An 18125-nucleotide genomic window follows, 5' to 3' on the forward strand; every position below is an offset into this window, starting at 1 on the left:
CTGTTGTAATTAAGAAATCCCCAGAGTTGCTCCTTCCTGGGGCTGGTGGAAGAGGGACTGGCCCATGGTGCTGGTAGGACCCAGGTGTCAGGCGAGCAGGCGCGTTCTCTATAGCTGACTCGCTTGGCAGCAAGTGACGCTGAGATGCCAGTATAGCTACCCTCCTTTGCTTATCAGTAAATACTACACCAGGTAGAAGGTTCTGGGCTAGGCTCTAGAAAACAGGGACATAACATCTTTACCAGAACATTCCGACCTTCAGAGAAAGAGCAGAACCCCAGAGGGCAGAAACAGCACCTAACCTGTTAGGACAAACAACAGTTGGCTACGGGGCTCTACCAGTGTGCATTGATATTAATAATGATATGATAAACACTCCAGGCTCGGACGGGACAGGTGAAAGCTAACAGGCCCTGATTCTGGACCCCGGTGGGCTGCTATTACACTCTGCACTTCAGGCCTGCATTCCTCCTGAGTGTGGGACTGTTTTTAATTAGTAAATTCATTGTATTTTATTTGTTTAAACATGCATAAAAGTTGCCATGAACTTGACCCACTGGCTCATCCCATCCTCACCTCTGCCCTCACGTAGGGAGCTGGCACGGACGAGGGCTGTCTGATTGAGATCCTGGCCTCTCGCAACCCCCAGGAGATCCGTCGCATCAACCAGACATACCAGCAGCGTAAGTAGCATCCCCCGGGCCCTGGCACAGGTTGCCCAGGACTTGAAAGTAAGACTAGTGACTACTACTTCTCAGCTATTACATTATGATGCAGGTTTCTCCCACTTATCTTATTTATTTACCGTGAGTTTTCTGCCATATTTGTGGCCTACCTGGGTGCTAAGGATGGAGCCCAGGATCTCTCACAAGCTAGGCCAGCGCTCGAGGTTCTAGCACAGAGCTATACCCCATCTGTGATCCCCGTGTCTTCAAAGTCAGTATGTATTGCTTCTGAGGAGAAAACTGTCTCACAGTAGGGTCTCTTGCTCAAGGGTTCAGAGCCTGAGCCTAAACCTTGCGAGTCTGGAGTTAGAGGCCTGACCCTGACCTCAGCCCCACCCAGGGCTTGGATTAGCTCTCTAGCCCTGAAGGTTTTGGAGTTAGCTTCCAATCCTGACTTCAGCCCTATGAAGGTGTCTGGACCTCCACAGCTGGCAGAATGACGATCCAAGGGAGGCAGGAAGGCAGTCAATGACTGACCAGGGGTAGTCTATTTTTGGCTTATTTAAGCACACCGTGATTTGGTGAAAAATTTTCCTGGCGATAATTAACTCAATCCTGTGTGCACAATAAAACTTAAGATGACTACTTCGAAACCCTGTAAAGTACATGTGACATCATCCATAAAGATAAAGTCTATAGATTGACAGGCTCAGGATAAGGATCTGGGGAGGATCTGTGTGGTCCCAGCACAGAGGGCACAAAGGTCACCAGGCTATTAACCAGGTCTGCTCTAGCCTGCTGGGAAGATAACAGGTTTACATCCCTTCCTTTGAAGGAGCAGGTTGGAGTGTTTAACACTCCTGCCTCTCCTTGTGCTTGTGTGAGTGTAAGAACCCTCCCTGTCTCCCTCACAGCTCACCCAGGATTTGGAGTTGGCCCCTGTCTTAGTCAGGGTCCCTATTCCTGCACAAACATCAGGACCAAGAAGCAAGTTGGGGAGGAAAGGGTTTATTCAGCTCACACTTCCATGTTGCTGTTCATCACCAAAGGAAGTCAGGACTGGAACTCAAGCAGATCAGGAAGGAGGAGCTGATGCAGAGGCCATGGAGGGATGCTGGCTTGCTTCCCCTGGCTTGCTCAGCTTGCTCTCTTATAGACCCCAGGACCACCAGCCCAGGGATGGCACCACTCACAATGGGCCCTCCTACCCTTGATCACTAATTGAGAAAATGCCTTATAGCTGGATCTCATGGAGCCATTTCCTCAAGGGAGGTACCTTTCTCTGTGATAACTCCAGCTTGTGTCAAGTTAACACACAAGACCAGCCAGTACAGCCCCCTAACCCTAACCTCAGCCTCACCCAGGATTTGGAGTTGGCCCCCCTAACCCTGACATCTGTTCCGCAGTGGCTTCTGGGGGTGTAGAGGGTTTCACTCTTCAGGGAGATCTGTTAGAACTTTTCTGAGGACTTCTGTCTGGTGACGCTGGTCCCCTTGCCAGCTTCCATTTAGACACATAGCATTTGCATACCAAAGTTACAAACAGAACAAGACCAAGGAGGACTCTGGCCCGCCTTCATCTTAAGAGACAGCTATCACTCCGTCCTGCTGTGACCAATAAGCATCTGGCTTTGTTGGTGGTGGTGGTGATGGGGGGGGGTGTTTGTGGGTTTGTTTGTTTGTTTTTAGCCAAAGTTGAGTTGTGTTGTTGTTTGCTCTGTTGTCATTTTTCTGAGTAATGAGCTTCGTTACAACGTTTATAGGAACATTGGTGAAAGGTCACCTACAGGAGCGTGGGTCCCTTCCAAACGGTTGTACCACTTCCTCCAGCAACCATTAACTACCTATAGATCCTCAGGGAGGGCCGGGGCCGGGTAGAGTTCAGATTTTGAGAACCTCCCTTGGCACCACCTTGGTCTGGGCTCCTCCAGTGAGCAGGCTGGGAGGGACAGAGCAGCCTGGAGGGTGACAACCTGAGCAGGTCTCTGTTCCGATGCACCCATGTCCAATTTCTTGGTAGAATATGGACAGAGCCTTGAAGAGGACATCTGCTCTGACACATCCTTCATGTTCCAGCGAGTACTGGTGTCCCTGACAGCGGTGAGTGGCTTCCTCCGTCCCGCCTTCTGACAGGGGATGCTGGGTTGATCGAAACACTCACCCTCTGCCCTTTATCCGTTCAGTCTCCTAAACATGGATGCTCCCCGGCATCATCCTGGGGCCACTCTGTTCCTACATCGTATTTTTCCAGAGATCCTGGCTAGTCGTGCATGCCCAACCATTTCTCCTGCTTATAATTCACTGTTCACACAGCCCAAGTTCGTGACAGCTATTGGATTACAAGGATATTGAGAGATACTTCCTGTGTTTTAGATGCTTATGCTGTGGCGGGGCTGGAGAGGTTGACATTACCTCTTGCTCTTGCTGAAGATCTGAGTTAAGCCCTGAGCATCCGAATGGGGTGGCTCACAACCCATCGCACCTTTGCACACACATGCGCACACACACAGTTTTTTCCATCCTTCTTTTTAAAAAGAACAGTTTACCAAACTGGAGGGCAGTGCCTAACTATCACTCCTTAGTGTTCCTCCGGGGGTTCCCATGGCCCTCCTCGCTGGAGCTGATGTATTTGGGTCTGGCATTGCAACAGCTTCCCAAGTTCCACCTCAGGTCTAGCATTCTCTTGATCATGAAGATTGGTCAGTTAAGGAGGCCAAGTCATGGGACTGGAGAGATGGCTCAGCGGTTAAGAGCACTGACTGCTCTTCCAGAGGTCCTGAGTTCAATTCCCAGCAACCACATGGTGGCTCACAACCATCTGTAATGGGATCCGATGTCCTCTTCTGGTGTGTCTGAAGACAGTTACTCATAAATAATTCCTTATTCAAAAAAAGAAGGCCAAGTCAGCCGGGTCAGTGCAGTAGTGAGAGGTTGGGGTGGGGCTGGGGTCAGTGCAGTGGGGGGAGGGTGGGGCGGGAGTCAGGTGGAAAGACGTCCTTCTACCAGGAAGACACCTTTGCAACATCAGGAGTCATAGGGGGCCCATGCTCTGCTGGGACCATCTCTAGAGCACAGGTCCAAGCCCTGTGACAGAAGACAACCGTCTTCCTAACTCCCTGACCCAACTTTACTGCATCTTGTCTCAGTGCCCTGGGTTTCCAGGCCTTCTAGCTTCTGCCCTCTCCATGGGGACTCGCTGCCATGGTTACCTGGTCACGTCTCCTCCGTTTCTCCCGCAGGGTGGCAGGGATGAAGGAAATTACCTCGACGATGCGCTCGTGAAGCAGGATGCCCAGGTTAGTGGAGTTAGTGGTTAGTTGCAGTTTCTTCTCTAAGACAGGTCTCACTTGGTTGGCGGGCAGCCTCTTCTACCTCAGGGTGTGTTAATCCTGCTGAGGTGCATTATGAAAGAGACTCTCATAGACAGTCTTTGATTAACAGGTCTTTCAGGGGTGCCTGGGACCCCAAGTAGCTGGAGGCACTGTTTCTACACTCCTGGATTCCTCTCAGTGTGAGGTCTGTCCTCACACTGAGGACACAACAAGGACCCTAGGGAAACACCAAATCCGTGTGTGTGTGTGTGTGTGTGTGTGTGTGTATGTGTGTGTGTGTGTGTGTGTGTGTATATGTATGTATGTGTGTATATGTGTGTGTATATGTATGTATGTGTGTATATGTGTGTATGTATGTGTGTGTGAGTGTGTGTATGTATATGTATGTATTGTGTATATGTGTGTATGTATGCGTGTGTGAGTGTGTGTGAATGTGGGTGAATGTGTGTGAGTGTGCTAGTATGTGTATGTGTGTGTGTATGTGTGTATATGTGTGTATGTGTGTGAGTGTGTGTGTGTGAATGTGGGTATGTGTGTATGTATGTATGTGTGTGTATGTGAGTGTATGTATGTGTGTATGTATGTGTGAGTGTGTGTATATGTGTGTGAGTGTGTGTATGTATATATATGTATGTGTATGCATGTATGTATGTGTGTATATATGTGTCTGAGTGTGTGTATATGTATGTGTGTGAATGCATGTGTGTGAGTGTGTGTACATTTGCCTTTCCAACTAACAAAATAGAACCAAGCAAGCTTGACTCTTAGGAGTTTTAGAACTCTGCCAGGTGTTGGTGTATCCTCTTGGGTGTTTAAGCTCACGTTCTGTTTATCATCAGGATCTGTATGAGGCTGGAGAGAAGAGATGGGGGACGGATGAAGTGAAATTCCTAAGCATTCTCTGTTCCCGGAACCGGAACCACCTGCTCCATGGTGGGTACCTACCTCACTGTCTTACTCAGCTCTGCTAGACTGATGTAACGTGCGATGGCAGGTAGAATCCTAAATGTTTTAAAGGTTAATTTACTTTATGTATACGATTGTTTGGATTGGATGTATGTCTGTGAACCACGAGTATATCTGGTGTCCTTGGAGATCAGAAGAGGGTACAAGATCCCCTGGAACTGGAGTTACAGACAGTTATGAGCTACCAAGTGGGTGCTGGGAAGGAACCTAAACTCAGGTCCTCTGTAAGAGCAGCCAGTGCTCTTAACCACTGAGCCATCTCTCCAGCCCCTGATAGCCTTTAAAATAAGAATATCTTATTTATTGTTTGATCATTCCAAATATGTATGTAATGTATCTTGATGTATATCGATTGATGACCTTTTCCCCACCATGAGACAGAAAAGAAACTAAACTGTTAGATATTACTCTGCAAATGTAAGAATCAAATTATATGAATGAAGGCCAATTTTTTAAATTTATTTTATGAATTTGAGTACACTGTAGCTGTCTTCAGACACATCAGAAGAGGGCATCAGATCCCATTTCAGGTGGTTGTGAGCCACCATGTTGTTGCTGGGATTTGAACTCAGGACCTCTGGAAGAGCAGTCAGTGTCCTTAACCACTGAGCCATCTCTCCAGCCCTGAAGGCCAGTTTTGAAAGATTAATTTGAGTAACTGACAGGTATGCAATGTGTTTGTAATAGTTTAGCATTCCTTATTCTAGGACACCAACCTTCATAGCCAGTTCATAGCACAGCCCCAAGACAGCCCTCCCCACTACTTATATGAGAAATTAACCTTCACCACCTGAGGAACCAGCTGAACAAATGTCGGCGGATAGTTATCCGTATTTAACACCACTGGCAGACTTCTTCAGGGGTTTGTTGAGTAAGAGGAGTCCTGCGTAATTTCACTTTTTATTTCCTTTGTGTGATGTTCCTAATTTGCTTCGGGTAATTTCTAAACTTTGCAATGTGCTTTTAACTTCTTTGGGGGGGAAAAGAACACTAAACTATTACAGAATAAATGTTGTCAGGCGGAATCTTCTTATGAACAGCAGTAAGGACTCGGGGGGGCAGTTTGTATTGGAGATGAGATTTTTAGACCTTCACGGGCGTCATCATTTCATAAACCACCCTACCCCTGTCATAGGCAGTTACAGAGCTTGTGGGAAATTGGAGGAGAATGGCTTTGCTAAATTGAAAACACAATGTAACTGTAGAGTTTGACACATTTACAAGTTGTAATTATTCTAGATATCCCTCAGTGGCAAAAAGAAAATAATAATAAGCAATTATTCCTGTTCATAAATCATAGGCAACCATAAGACTTGGGGCTTTGCGCTTTCTTTTATTTTATTGGCTCCCCTTGCCTGGTTGCAATGTGAGCTCCCCCTTGTGGCAGTTTTCCAGAACTGCAGGTCCCAGGAAGCATTTACTAAGAATTTTTAATCCTAAACGTGTCTGTAGTTGGGCAGTTAAAAATTACCTGTTCATAAATTACCAAGAGACAATTTTCATTTGGTTTTTTGAACCATGGTTTCTCTGTGTATCCATACCTGTCCTGGAACTTGCTCTATTGAACAGGCTGGCCTTAAACTCTCAGTGATCCTCTTACCTCTGCCTCCAGAATACTGGGATTAAACGCAGGCACCACCGACATGTGGTACAAGAGACAATATTTTAAGCACCATTTAGGTAGTGAAACGGAATAATCTCACTACCAACCAACAGTAATGTCCCAAACTAAGGATTTGTGGGTAATTTTCTGCCTTATTTTGTTCCTATGTACAGTGGGGGTTGAAGTAACTTCTTTGATTCTGGGCAAATATAACTGACAAAAAAGAAAGAGAAAATACTGGTGGCTCCCAAGACTGGAGGGAGATATGAACCCCTTCGTGAGGACAGAAACCAAAGTGCTCCTAAGCAGGAAAGGTGGCAATGGGATGACCCCTGGGGCTCGCTGATTGACTAATAGATGAGCTCCAGCTATAGCAAGGACTGTCGTCAACAACAACAACAACAACAATAATACTAAAATAATTGGAAGCCAGAGACTGGTGGAGCCCAGGAGTCTGTTGGCCAGCCTAGCTGAACGGTGAGCTTCCCCATTCAGTGAGTGACCCTGCCTTAAGTAGTAAGATAATGAGGGATAGATGAAGGGACCTAGTGCCCTCTGTGCTCTTTGTGTGCTCGAGTAAGAGTACATGCATAATTAGCAGCATAAGCATATTTGAAATAAATTAGTTAATTAAAATAGGTTAAAAATAGAACACACCTGATCCGGCTTCTGTTCCCACATGCGTGCACACACACACGTTCTCATACATTACTACATACATATACCACAGCCCACATAATTTGTTTTGAGATAGAGTTTCACGGTGTAGCCCTGGCTAGCCTAGAACTTACTAGGTAGTCCAGGCTAGCCTAAAATTCTCAGGGATTCTCCAGCCTCTGCCTCCCACGTGGTGGGATCACAGGTGTACACCACTATGCCTGATCACACAAAAGGCAAGAAAGCCATTTCCTTGGTGGGTAAGTCTCTCTAACCTGCTGGCTGAGGTTGTGATGTAAGTTGCTGGCATCGGTGTTCCTTGACTGACCACCTGTGAGCCCCACGGATGGGGTAGGACAGTATGCTAACGAAAGTCACTAAGGAGATTCGCAAGGCATACCTATCCTGAGAAGAAGAGAGAAAAACATATTCATTACATTCAAAAGTCCTTGACAAAAAGCAAAATGATAAAGAGCAATAACAATAATAATAATGATAATAGCGTGAAAAATGTATTAAAAGATACAGCCAGCTGTTACCATATGTGACTCAGTTTTGAGGAGGCAGAATCACTCTCATGTTAATGAGCCAGATGGATGAGGAGTGCATAGGTGACTTCCAAGGCTGACATTGTGTAGTCCAGGCTGGCCTCGGATTAGTGTGTAACTGAAGAACTTCTGATGCTGCCACCCCCTGCCGTGAACTGGGATTATGGGTGTGAGCCACCAGACCCCGTCTGCTTAAACAAGAAGAAAGCAAACGTCCTCAAAGACTCTCTCCACATGGAGACATGACGTGGAGGACCAAGGTCCTAGCCAGGGGAAGAGGGTGCCCAATCTTCTCTAGGGATCTCAGTGCTCTTCCTCCTGGATGGGCCTAGTCCAGCAAGCTTCATCCTGCCTGGGTATTCACCCACAGGACGACCCGGTTTCCTCTTGAAATGTACAAAAAAAAAAAAAAGTAGTGTAAATTTGTATTCATTCTCTCTGTAATTTTTAGTTTTCTGAATTTAAATTTTTATTTATTTATTTAGAGAGAAGGAGGTATGTGTGAGGGAGTATGTGTGTGCATTTGTGTGTGCATGCATGTGCACACAAGTGTACGTGTGTAGAGAACGGAGGACAACTTGCCCAAGTCATTTCTCTTCTCCCACATGTGGGTCCCAGGGATCAACTCAGGTCACCAGGCTTAGTTGAGTGCTTAGTAGATGAGTCACCATGGCAGCCCAGGGCTCTAAATGATGCTGTTTTGTTATTGGTCGTAGTGTTTGATGAATACAAACGGATCTCACAGAAGGACATTGAACAGAGCATTAAGTCTGAGACATCTGGAAGCTTTGAAGATGCTCTGCTGGCTATAGGTGAGCTGGTGGGCAGCAGAGCTAATCCTGTTGATGTTCCTCTGTAATATCCAGACGTTGTCCCAGAGATACAGAACTGCGTCTTCCTGGAATTAAAGTTGTTTCGATTACTGAGGGTACATTCTAGAATTTTTTAAAAATGCTAGGTCAGCATTTTAAAAAATGGTCTGGGACTTCTGGACTAATGGGATCCTCTCACTGCAGTCCCCAAATACCTGGTCTACAACCTTGCACCACCACACCCAGTCAATGTTCCAGAATATTTTGCCTGCATTACAGCTGTGTACCACATGTATGCAATACCTGTTGAGGCCAGAAGAGGGTGCTGGACACCCTGGAACAGGAGTTACAGATGCTTGTGAGCTGCCACATGGGTGCTGGGAACAAAACTCCTGTCCTGGACAAGAGCAGCCAGTGCTCTTAACCACTGAGTCATCTCTCTGGCCCCAGAATTTTCTTTTTCTAGATAGTCTCACTCAGTAGCCAAAGCTGGCCTTGAACTTGTGGCTTTGGGAATGCTAGGATCGTAGACATGAGCCACCCCATATGGCTGTTCTCCAACTGTAAACAAGAAATACTTGCCAAGCTAGCTGTGGCACACATGCTATTCCAGCACTTGGGAAGTGGAAGAAGCCCTGAGGAGCCGTAGTTCCAGATCATCCTCAGCTACATAGAGAGTTCAAGGCCAGCCTGGGCTGAGTGAGAGCCTGACTGCTGTTGTGCCAGGGTTCACGTCTTTGGTCTTTGGCACTTTTCTATCTCACTGTAGGAGAAAGGTAATGCCACGCTAGCTGCATCCGGCACGTGTTTCACTTAGATTTTAAACGGTTTTTATTCGAGTGGGCGTTTTGCCTGTATGTATGTGTCCATGTGCATACCTGATGCCCTAAGATGTCAGTAGACGTATCAGATGCTTTGGAACTGATGTTACAGATGGTTCTGAGCACTCACGTGAGCGCTGGGGACTGAATCCCCTCAAGCCATCTGCAAGAACAGCAAGGACTCTTGACTCCAGAGCCATCTCTCCAGCCCCCTAATGACTGTTTCCTACACCACTCGTAATAATCATTTTGGAACTGCGGGCTCCCTTGCTTTGATGGCCTTCATTAATGACTTCTCCAGGAACTGCTAAGTCGAGGCCTGTCCATCTAAAGAAGGCCTGGAATGTCAGGAAGCGGCTTGGCTTAAAGGGGTCTAGCAAAGCAATCAGGACGTATTTCTTTGGGACTTTGTAGAAACAGAGACTCACTTTTTTTTGTTCTTGGGTTGTTTTTGGTTTTTTGTGTTTTTTTTTTTTTGGTAATCTTTGCATTCTTATATTCTATTTTTAGAAATAGAGATAATTTATTAAGAGGCAGGAAGCTCTCGTGAGAATGGGGTGGGCTAGTGGGCAGGGGGGTGGCCTCTGCTCACTTCTCCCTGTTCATTTTCTCCACAGTGAAGTGCATGAGGAATAAACCTGCCTATTTTGCTGAAAGGCTTTATAAATCCATGAAGGTAAACGGCTGTGTTTTATCATTCGAAAGACTGTGCTATGTTTTTTTGTTCACCTTCTTAAGTTTGTCATCCACATTCTACCCTGGAATATTCAACTCAACTCCATGTTGTATCTCTCCCTGACCTTGTGGTGTGTGGATCCCTGATCCCAGTGCTTTATAGGTATGGATTAATTTTAGCCCCACAACAGGAACAGGGCCACAAACTGTCCTGTTTTACAAGTAGGTAAACTGAGGCATACACAGATTGTTTACACTGTTCATGGAGGGAGGCGTGCTCCAGAGGGCAGACTCCGCCTTTAGAGCCAGCTTCCCAGATCTGTGCTGGACTCTGTGCAGGCAGTCCTGCCAGGGACCCCTAAGTGGGACAGGAAGCCAGGAGCCCGAGTGCTTGGATTTTGTTGTTGTGAAACAAGTTCTCATGTAGCCCAGGCTGGCCCGGAATTCTCTATGGAACCAAGGTTAATTTTGAACTTCTGATCATCCTGTCTCAGCCTTCCAAGTCCTAGGACCACAGGCCTGTGTCATCACATGGGATGGAGAGTCTTTGTCCTTAGAGATCATCTGTCCTCAAGGAAAGAGCTAGCATGCAGAAGACGCCAAGGGTAGGGTGGAATGGAGGACAGGAACTCAGCGTCCTATTATTTTCACAGTACAAATGACATCGTGGTTTTCAATATTCTTGAGGGAGGATTTGAAAAGAATATATAAGGGATTTGGAGCCATGTATTCTGGCACATGCCTGGAATTCTAGCACTTGGGAGGCTGAAAAAGAAGGATTGCCTTTGGGGTTGAGGATTTAGCTCAGTGGTAGAGCGCTTGCCTAGCAAATGCAAGGCCCTGGGTTCGGTCCCCAGCTCCGAAAAAAAGAAAAAGAAAAAGAAAAGAAAAAAAAAGAAGGATTGCCTTGTTTGAGGCCAGGCCGGGCTATAAAGCAAGGCCTTGTCTTATAAAGAGGAGAAACAGGAGGAGGAGGAGGAAGAGGAGGAGGAGGAGGAGGAGGGAGGAGGAGGGAGGAGGAGGAGGAGGAGAGAGAGAGAGAGAGAGAGAGAGAGACAGAGAGAGAGAGAGAGAGAGAGAGAGAGAAAAAACAAAGGTTGTTATGTTTAAGCAGAACCTTGGGGAGCTTTCCACATGGGCTGGGGAGGAGAATTGTACACACAGAGCCTGTCCCTGGAAAGGCAGAGCAGTGTCTTCTGGCCAACACACTGTGTTGGAAAGGGGCTGTGTCCAGCCTTGCGTCCCAAGGTGAGGCATGAGGATGTTACTCAGGCTCCCAGGTCTCACAGCCAAGGATGCTGCACGGACTCACTACTACCTGTTCTTGCCTTGCTGGACCATGAAGAGCATCACCTGATGCAGGGTTGGCTTCCTTCCTCAGGGCTTAGGCACTGACGACAGCACCCTCATCAGAGTGATGGTGTCGCGAGCAGAGATTGACATGCTGGACATCCGGGCGAACTTCAAGAGGCTCTATGGGAAGTCTTTGTACTCTTTCATCAAGGTAGGTCACCACGGTGAAGGCAGGATCTGGCCTCAGGGTGCAGCACCACTGGCTTTCTCCTCCTTGGCATCTGTCATTCCCAGTGAAGATGGCCCCCTGCTTCAGGAGTTCCTAGGTTCTCCCTGCCCCTCCTTTCCCATGGTATATAAGAAATATTTACCCTCTAAGTACAGTAAAAATTTCATGTCAGCCCCAAATAAGGATGGACATTTGGGGGCATTGATTTAGTTCTGCTTTTATTTAAAGCACGTGTAGTCTAACGAGCCCTGACATTTTAAGTAGTTGACCTGTTCAAGTGAACAGAGAGTGTGAGAGAAGGAAGCATCACCCCTGACCTTGGTCCCAAAGGTTGGTGAGAATGAGTACCAGGGGCTGGAGTTAAGGGATAAGCAGTTAAGACAAGCGACTGCTCTTCCAAGGGGCCTCATTTCCATTCCCCGCACGGGCACCCACGTGGCAGCTCACAGTCACCTGTAACTCCAGTTCTAGGAATCCGACTCCCTCTTCTGGCCTGTAGGTCTGTGTGCCTGTAGTGACCAGGCACACATAGGCGAATACCCAAAGACCGAAAATAAAAAATAAAGGAAGAAAATTTTAAATGTGTTATAACCTCACATAATTTATTCCAATATTTGATATTGCAAATTTTAGGGTCTTTGAGATACATAAGACCTATATCTGTATATAGAGAATATACCCCATTATGTGAGCTTTCAATTACTTTTTTTCTTTAAAAGATATACTTATTTATTATATATAAGTACACTGTAGTGTCATCAGACGCACCAGAAGAGGGCATCAGATCCCATTACAGATGGTTGTGAGCCACCATGTGGTTGCTGGGAATTGAACTCAGGACCTCTGGAAGAGCAGTCAGTGCTCCTAACCACTGAGCCATCTCTCCAGCCCTCAATTGCTTTTATTATTTCTATTTCTTCCCTCCAAGATCTGTCGCGTGCCTTCCATAAGTGTACCCAGTAAGTGGGGAAATAAACTGGGCAAATTCGGATGTTTTCATTTACTTTCTGTTCTGTGTAAATACCATGCCCAAAGCAACTTAAGGAAGAAATAGTTTATCTTGGCGTATCACTTCAGAGGAGGAAGGGCATGGCAAGAGGCCAAAGGAGCAGGAAGCTGGCTAGTCACATTTATCTGGACACAGAAAATTGTGTGAGCAGCAAGTGGGGCAAGGCTGTAACACCTCCAAGCCAGGCCTAGTGACACACTTCCTTGAGCAAGGCTGTGCCTTCCGAAAGGTCCATAACCTCTCCAGACAGCGCCACCAACTGCGGACTATGTTTTCAAACACACGGGCCTGTGGGAGACATTTCTCATGAAATAACCCACCACGAATTCCTATAACCAACACATTTCTCAAGAAAGACGCATTTCCTAAGAGGTTCCCTGAAAGGAACAGCAGGTCCTCCCGTTTGGTCCCCTGTTCTCACAAGAACGCCCTCTCTCCACAGCACCGAGTTCTGTGACCTGTGAGGCTGACAGTAGCTATTTCCCAGGGTGTCAACTTCTACCTCCTCAGATCCTTGCAAACAGAATTCACAGTTGCTAAATTATAATGACTACTTTTCCCCCCAGTGCTGAGGGTTGAACTCAGGGCCTCAGGCAGGCTAAGCAAGTTCTGTCCTACTGAACTACATACTCAGTCCGTAATGAATACTTTTAAGAGCAGAACTTCCACGTCTGCTTGGTAATGATGCAGAAACAGATGAACCCAGGGTCCTCTGCAGAACCAGAAGGGTCTGGTGGAAATAGGAGACAGCATCCTGCTCCCGCCTCCACCCACTTACCATTCTTTATTTGGTACCAGACAGCCAGGAGTTCTAAGGTGGCGTGGGGGTGGTGAAAACTGACTCACCCCTCAAACCCCTCATTAACTGGGCCTTTGCTTCTCTAAGAAGCCTTTAAGAAGCCTGGAGAATCTCATAAACATGAAGCTGAGACTAATTTCGGAGAAGCTTGGGTTGCCCACACAACAAACATCTCATTAAGATTTGACCTGTGAATTAAATATCCTGAAAAGTAGGGGAGGCACTGACTATTTGAGAGCTGCTGTTAAAAGAAAGAAGAATGCAGGGTTGGGGATTTAGCTCAGTGGTAGAGCGCTTGCCTAGCAAGCGCAAGGCCCTGGATTCAGTCCCCAGCTCTGAAAAAAAGAAAAAGAAAGAAAGAAAGAAAGAAAGAAAGAAAGAAAGAAAGAAAGAAAGAAAGAAGAATGCAAACATGGGGACATAGGGCTGGGGGCAGGGGGCAGGGGACTCAATGGGCAAAATGCTTGTCATGGAAGCATGTGGACCCAGCACCCACATAAAAGGACTGACAGCATGCACCTGCACATATGAGTACGCGTACATGCACATGGGATAGGGTAGAACATGAAGGATTAAATTGTCACAAAGCTCCTGCCTATGCTTGTTAGCTTTTTTGTTGACTTGGCATAAGCTAGAGTCATCTGAGAATGGGAAACCTTAGCTGAGAAAATACTCCTGTCAGATTGCCCTGTAGGCAAGCAAGCCTGTGAGACATTTTCTTCATTGGCGATTGATGTGGAAGGGCCCAGTTCACTATGGGCAGTGTCACCCCTAGGCAGGTGGATTGGATTCTATAAGAAAGCAGGCTAAGCAAGCCATGGGGAGCAAGCCAGTAAGCAGCATTCCTCCACGGTCTCTGCTTCAGTTCCTGCCGCCAGGTTCCTGCCTTGATTTCCTGCCCTGGCTTCACAAACAGACCCTTTCCTCCCCAAGTTGCTTTGGTTGTGGTCTTTATCGCAGCGGCGGAAACCTAATTGGGACAGTTCCATAAGAAGAGGGTGACAAGACACTGTGCTAGTGAGCGACTTTAACGCATACTTACTGTTTCACACCACACTGACACAAGCTAATAATATATTACTATTCCTTGTCACAGGCAGTAAAATTTGAACTCTTAAAGTCAGAGGCACCATCTGTTTTGGTGCCCATTAAGAAGAAGTCACCCAAACTGACTGACTGAGCTTAGAGTCTTGCTTGTTTGGTGTACACACAAGGCCCCCTTTAATCTCCAGTGCCAAAAATATAAATGAATAAATAATAAGGAAAGCCACAATTAGCTATAAACATTTCCATGTAGAAATGATAGGACCTCTCTGGAAGTCTATTTTGCAACTTATTTCAAAAGTATTAGAAAAGTCCACAACTTTAATCTAGTATTTTCACTTTATGAGAATGTTTATGTGCCTCATGTGTGCGGAGGCCGGGGTGATTAGAAGAGGGCATCAGATCCTCTGGAGCTATTGTTATGGGAAGCCGGGAACACCAAAAACCAAATTCAGATTCTATGTGTGAGCAAGAAATACTCTGAGTGGCGAAGTCATTTCTCCAGCCCAAAGATTTCTTTTGTAATAAAAACATGTTTTTGAGGACCGGAGAAAATCCAGTGAGGCTTAGGTGATTTTGCGCTGTGTGATCTAGCCAAGAACATCTTAACCTGCTGGTTACTGTGCTCTTCTTTCTCCCAGGGCGACACTTCTGGAGACTACAGGAAGGTTCTGCTCATTCTCTGTGGAGGAGATGATTAAAAGCGAGGTGCAGGACGGAGGACTTCTTAACACTGATTTTGTTTTTAACTTCATTTTTCTGCACTGCTATTAACATTATCTCAAATGCTTATTTCCAATTAAAACGCCTCCAGTTGCCTCCTAGGATCCAGACTGTTATTATCGTCTATAATTAGTCATTTTGATGCCTTAAACTTGTACTTTCAAAGCTTTTAAGACATACGTGGAGATTTAGAATTAGAAATTAAAATGTGCTCCATGTCTTTATCAGATTATTTCCTCGTTTGTGTTTTGTAGAGATTTGAACGCACTAAATCCTTCTAGATTTTCTTTTTTTGGTACGAACAGAACAGAACAGAAGCCATTTTCTTCCCCGGGAAGCCAGTCATTTCTTTATGTGGGACCATCAGCGTCTCTTACTGAGATTAGCCATCTGGTCTCCTATTTTACACAGATCCAAAGTTCTCATGAGCCCCCTTTCTTTGGCTTTGCCTGTCATGTTAGCTGACAGTTGCTGAGCCTGGTAGGGGCAGGCTTCATCTCATTGTACCCTACCTATGAGGTGTAACAAAGTAACCAGCATATCAAACAAGTTCAATTTCAAGCGTGGCTAGGCAGACCACGTGTGTTTGTCAGTCATGCTGAACACTCCTCAGTTTTAGGGTTACTACCCTAATCTTGCTCAAGTGATGGTCAAGAGTGGGCTTGGCCAAGGTTGTCCTGGTAATGAGATGCTCTGGGTGTGGCTCGCCTAAGAAGAGTTTTTTCCTGCTAAAAATAGTTCATCTCTTTGAACGGTTTATTTGATCCCCACTGTGCCCTTTTGATCTTATTCAGAAACTGTGCTTGCATGTAATCCTCAAGTTTGGTTTGTATACAACATGAGACATTTTTAATTAAAAATGGTGGCTTTAACCAAGTGTGTAGTCTTTCTCTGTTTGACTTTTCCACCCTAGAGATTTTTTCCCCCATGGAAGGAACTACTTTTGAAGGAATACTAAATTTACTAAGGATACTAAGTTTCTACTTGAATTAACAATATTATTGAAGAAACACATTAATAATATGTCAGCCTGCTTCTATAAGACGAGTGTTTACAATGGAGATGTGGAGGCAAGAGGATTGGAACTTCAGGCTCTCCCTGGCTACATAGCCTGTGCAAGGCCAGATTGGCCATTTGAGTCCCTGTCTCAAAAGGGCAAAACAAGATCTGGGGAGCTGGCTCTGTGAGTTATGTATTTGCTGCACAAGCATGAGGAATGGTGTTGATATCCCTGGCACCAGTGTGAAAGCCAGGCATAGCCAATGAGTATGTGCCTGTAACCCCAAGGCCCTGTCTCGACGATGATGGTCATGGTGGTGGTGGTAATGAGGAGGAAGAGGAGGAGGAGAAGGAGGAGGAGGAGGGGGAGAAGGAGGAAGAGGAGGATGTAGAGAGTAAGACACTGATGTCAGCTTCTGATTTCCATATGGGCACATAAACACACACACACACACACACACACACACACACACACACACACACAGATGGAATCGAGATGGCTTAGTGGGTAAAGGCTCTTGCTGACAAGCCTGACAATAAGAGTTCAGTCCCCAGAACCCGGATGGAAGAAGATGGAAGAAGAAAAGAGCCAAGTCCCCCAGGCTGTTCCCTTCTCACATAGGCAAAGGAATAACACCCCTCTCTCATACCAAAAAATTAACAAAACAAACAAAAAAAACCCCAACAAAACCACTAGCATTTATATATGCTTATGCCAATTCAATGGTATTAGCATGTTAGCTTGTTCTCTGAAAATGAGTGACCCTCTGTTCTAGACAGTGTAGCATTTCTATTAAATGTCACATAGAAGGCCAGGAACGGAGCTCAGTGGGGTAGTTACACCCTGTGCTCTCAACACCATAAAAGACAAAAGTTACAGATGTACAAAGAACACACACACACACACACACACACACACACACACACACACCACACACCACACACACACTCCTTTGTTCTTTCTGCTTTGGTGCTGGGATCACTGACAACATGCCTATGTGATCAGTCACTCCAATTAACTTGATTCAGGTATCAACGATACCACCTAAGGACTGTGGAATCTCTACTCCAACTTTATTACATTTTGGAGGCATTATGAGGTTCTTTGTTTTGGTTTTAATAGATGTTTTTACCATTAAATAATGTCTCAACCAGAATTTTAAAAACAAAATTCAACAGCTGGGGCAGTGTTTTGTGGCTGATTGCTTTCAGTGGACTGTTTTTCTCATCTGTAGGTATAAATTCAAGGGGAGGGTAGAAAGTCACAATTTTCTGCTCACTCTTGGCTTCTCAGGAGTCCTACTGTGTAGCTCCTGAAGGTCCCAAAATAATATCATCTCAGTTATCAATGTAATGAGTCAAAGTTCTAGGTATAATCTGGGATGTCTTTCTTCAGTCAGTTCTGACCTCAGTGGGAAGCTGGCTTGGGGAAGGGAGATGGGGGATTCTCTCTTTCCTTCATCATCCCTGGCTGGATTGTAGCAGCAGGGAGAAGAGCAGAGGAGACTGGGTCTGTTCTTAGACTGCCCGTGCTCTGTGGGTGGAGGTTAAGTCCTGTGCAGCTCTGGAAGGTTTACAGGTATCCCCATGGGTCTCCTTAGTAACCAGGGAGCCATTCACCTGTGCTTCCTTAGGCAAGATACATATGGATGTTTTACTGTCTAGGAATTTAGTGACACTAAAAGCCACCATGTTATAGTCTACCTTGCCCATTCACCAAGGCCTCTTGGACAATGCTTTAACATGACTTCATGCACCTTTCACATTTGTACATGCCAGCATATCCCTCTGCAGCCACCATTCCCTTCCTCCAACTTCAACCTGCCTCAGCCACATGCCCTCAGAACTTCTCAGGCATGAATAAACACAATTCCTCAGTGGCCTGCAAAGGACATTACTGCCAAAGGGGAGTGCAAATGGTGGGTTGATGCAGTCAGTTCCAGGAAGGAAA

General features: G+C 46.0%; 1 protein-coding gene across 1 annotated transcript in view; it reads left to right on the plus strand.

Moving 5' to 3' along the window:
• The window catches only part of Anxa4 (annexin A4), a 39724-nt gene extending 23677 nt beyond the window's left edge, over positions 1-16047 (plus strand). The window contains exons 6-13 of the mRNA XM_032906158.1: positions 593-683; positions 2685-2764; positions 3904-3960; positions 4836-4929; positions 8487-8582; positions 10021-10079; positions 11460-11582; positions 15094-16047. Coding sequence (XP_032762049.1) covers positions 593-683; positions 2685-2764; positions 3904-3960; positions 4836-4929; positions 8487-8582; positions 10021-10079; positions 11460-11582; positions 15094-15153 — 660 coding nt within the window. The 3' untranslated portion in view covers positions 15154-16047. The remainder of the gene's footprint in view (positions 1-592; positions 684-2684; positions 2765-3903; positions 3961-4835; positions 4930-8486; positions 8583-10020; positions 10080-11459; positions 11583-15093) is intronic.
• Positions 16048-18125: the final 2078 nt, after the last annotated feature.

Source organism: Rattus rattus, chromosome 6 (genome assembly GCF_011064425.1).
Source record: "Rattus rattus isolate New Zealand chromosome 6, Rrattus_CSIRO_v1, whole genome shotgun sequence".
NCBI classification, from domain to species: Eukaryota; Metazoa; Chordata; class Mammalia; order Rodentia; family Muridae; genus Rattus; species Rattus rattus.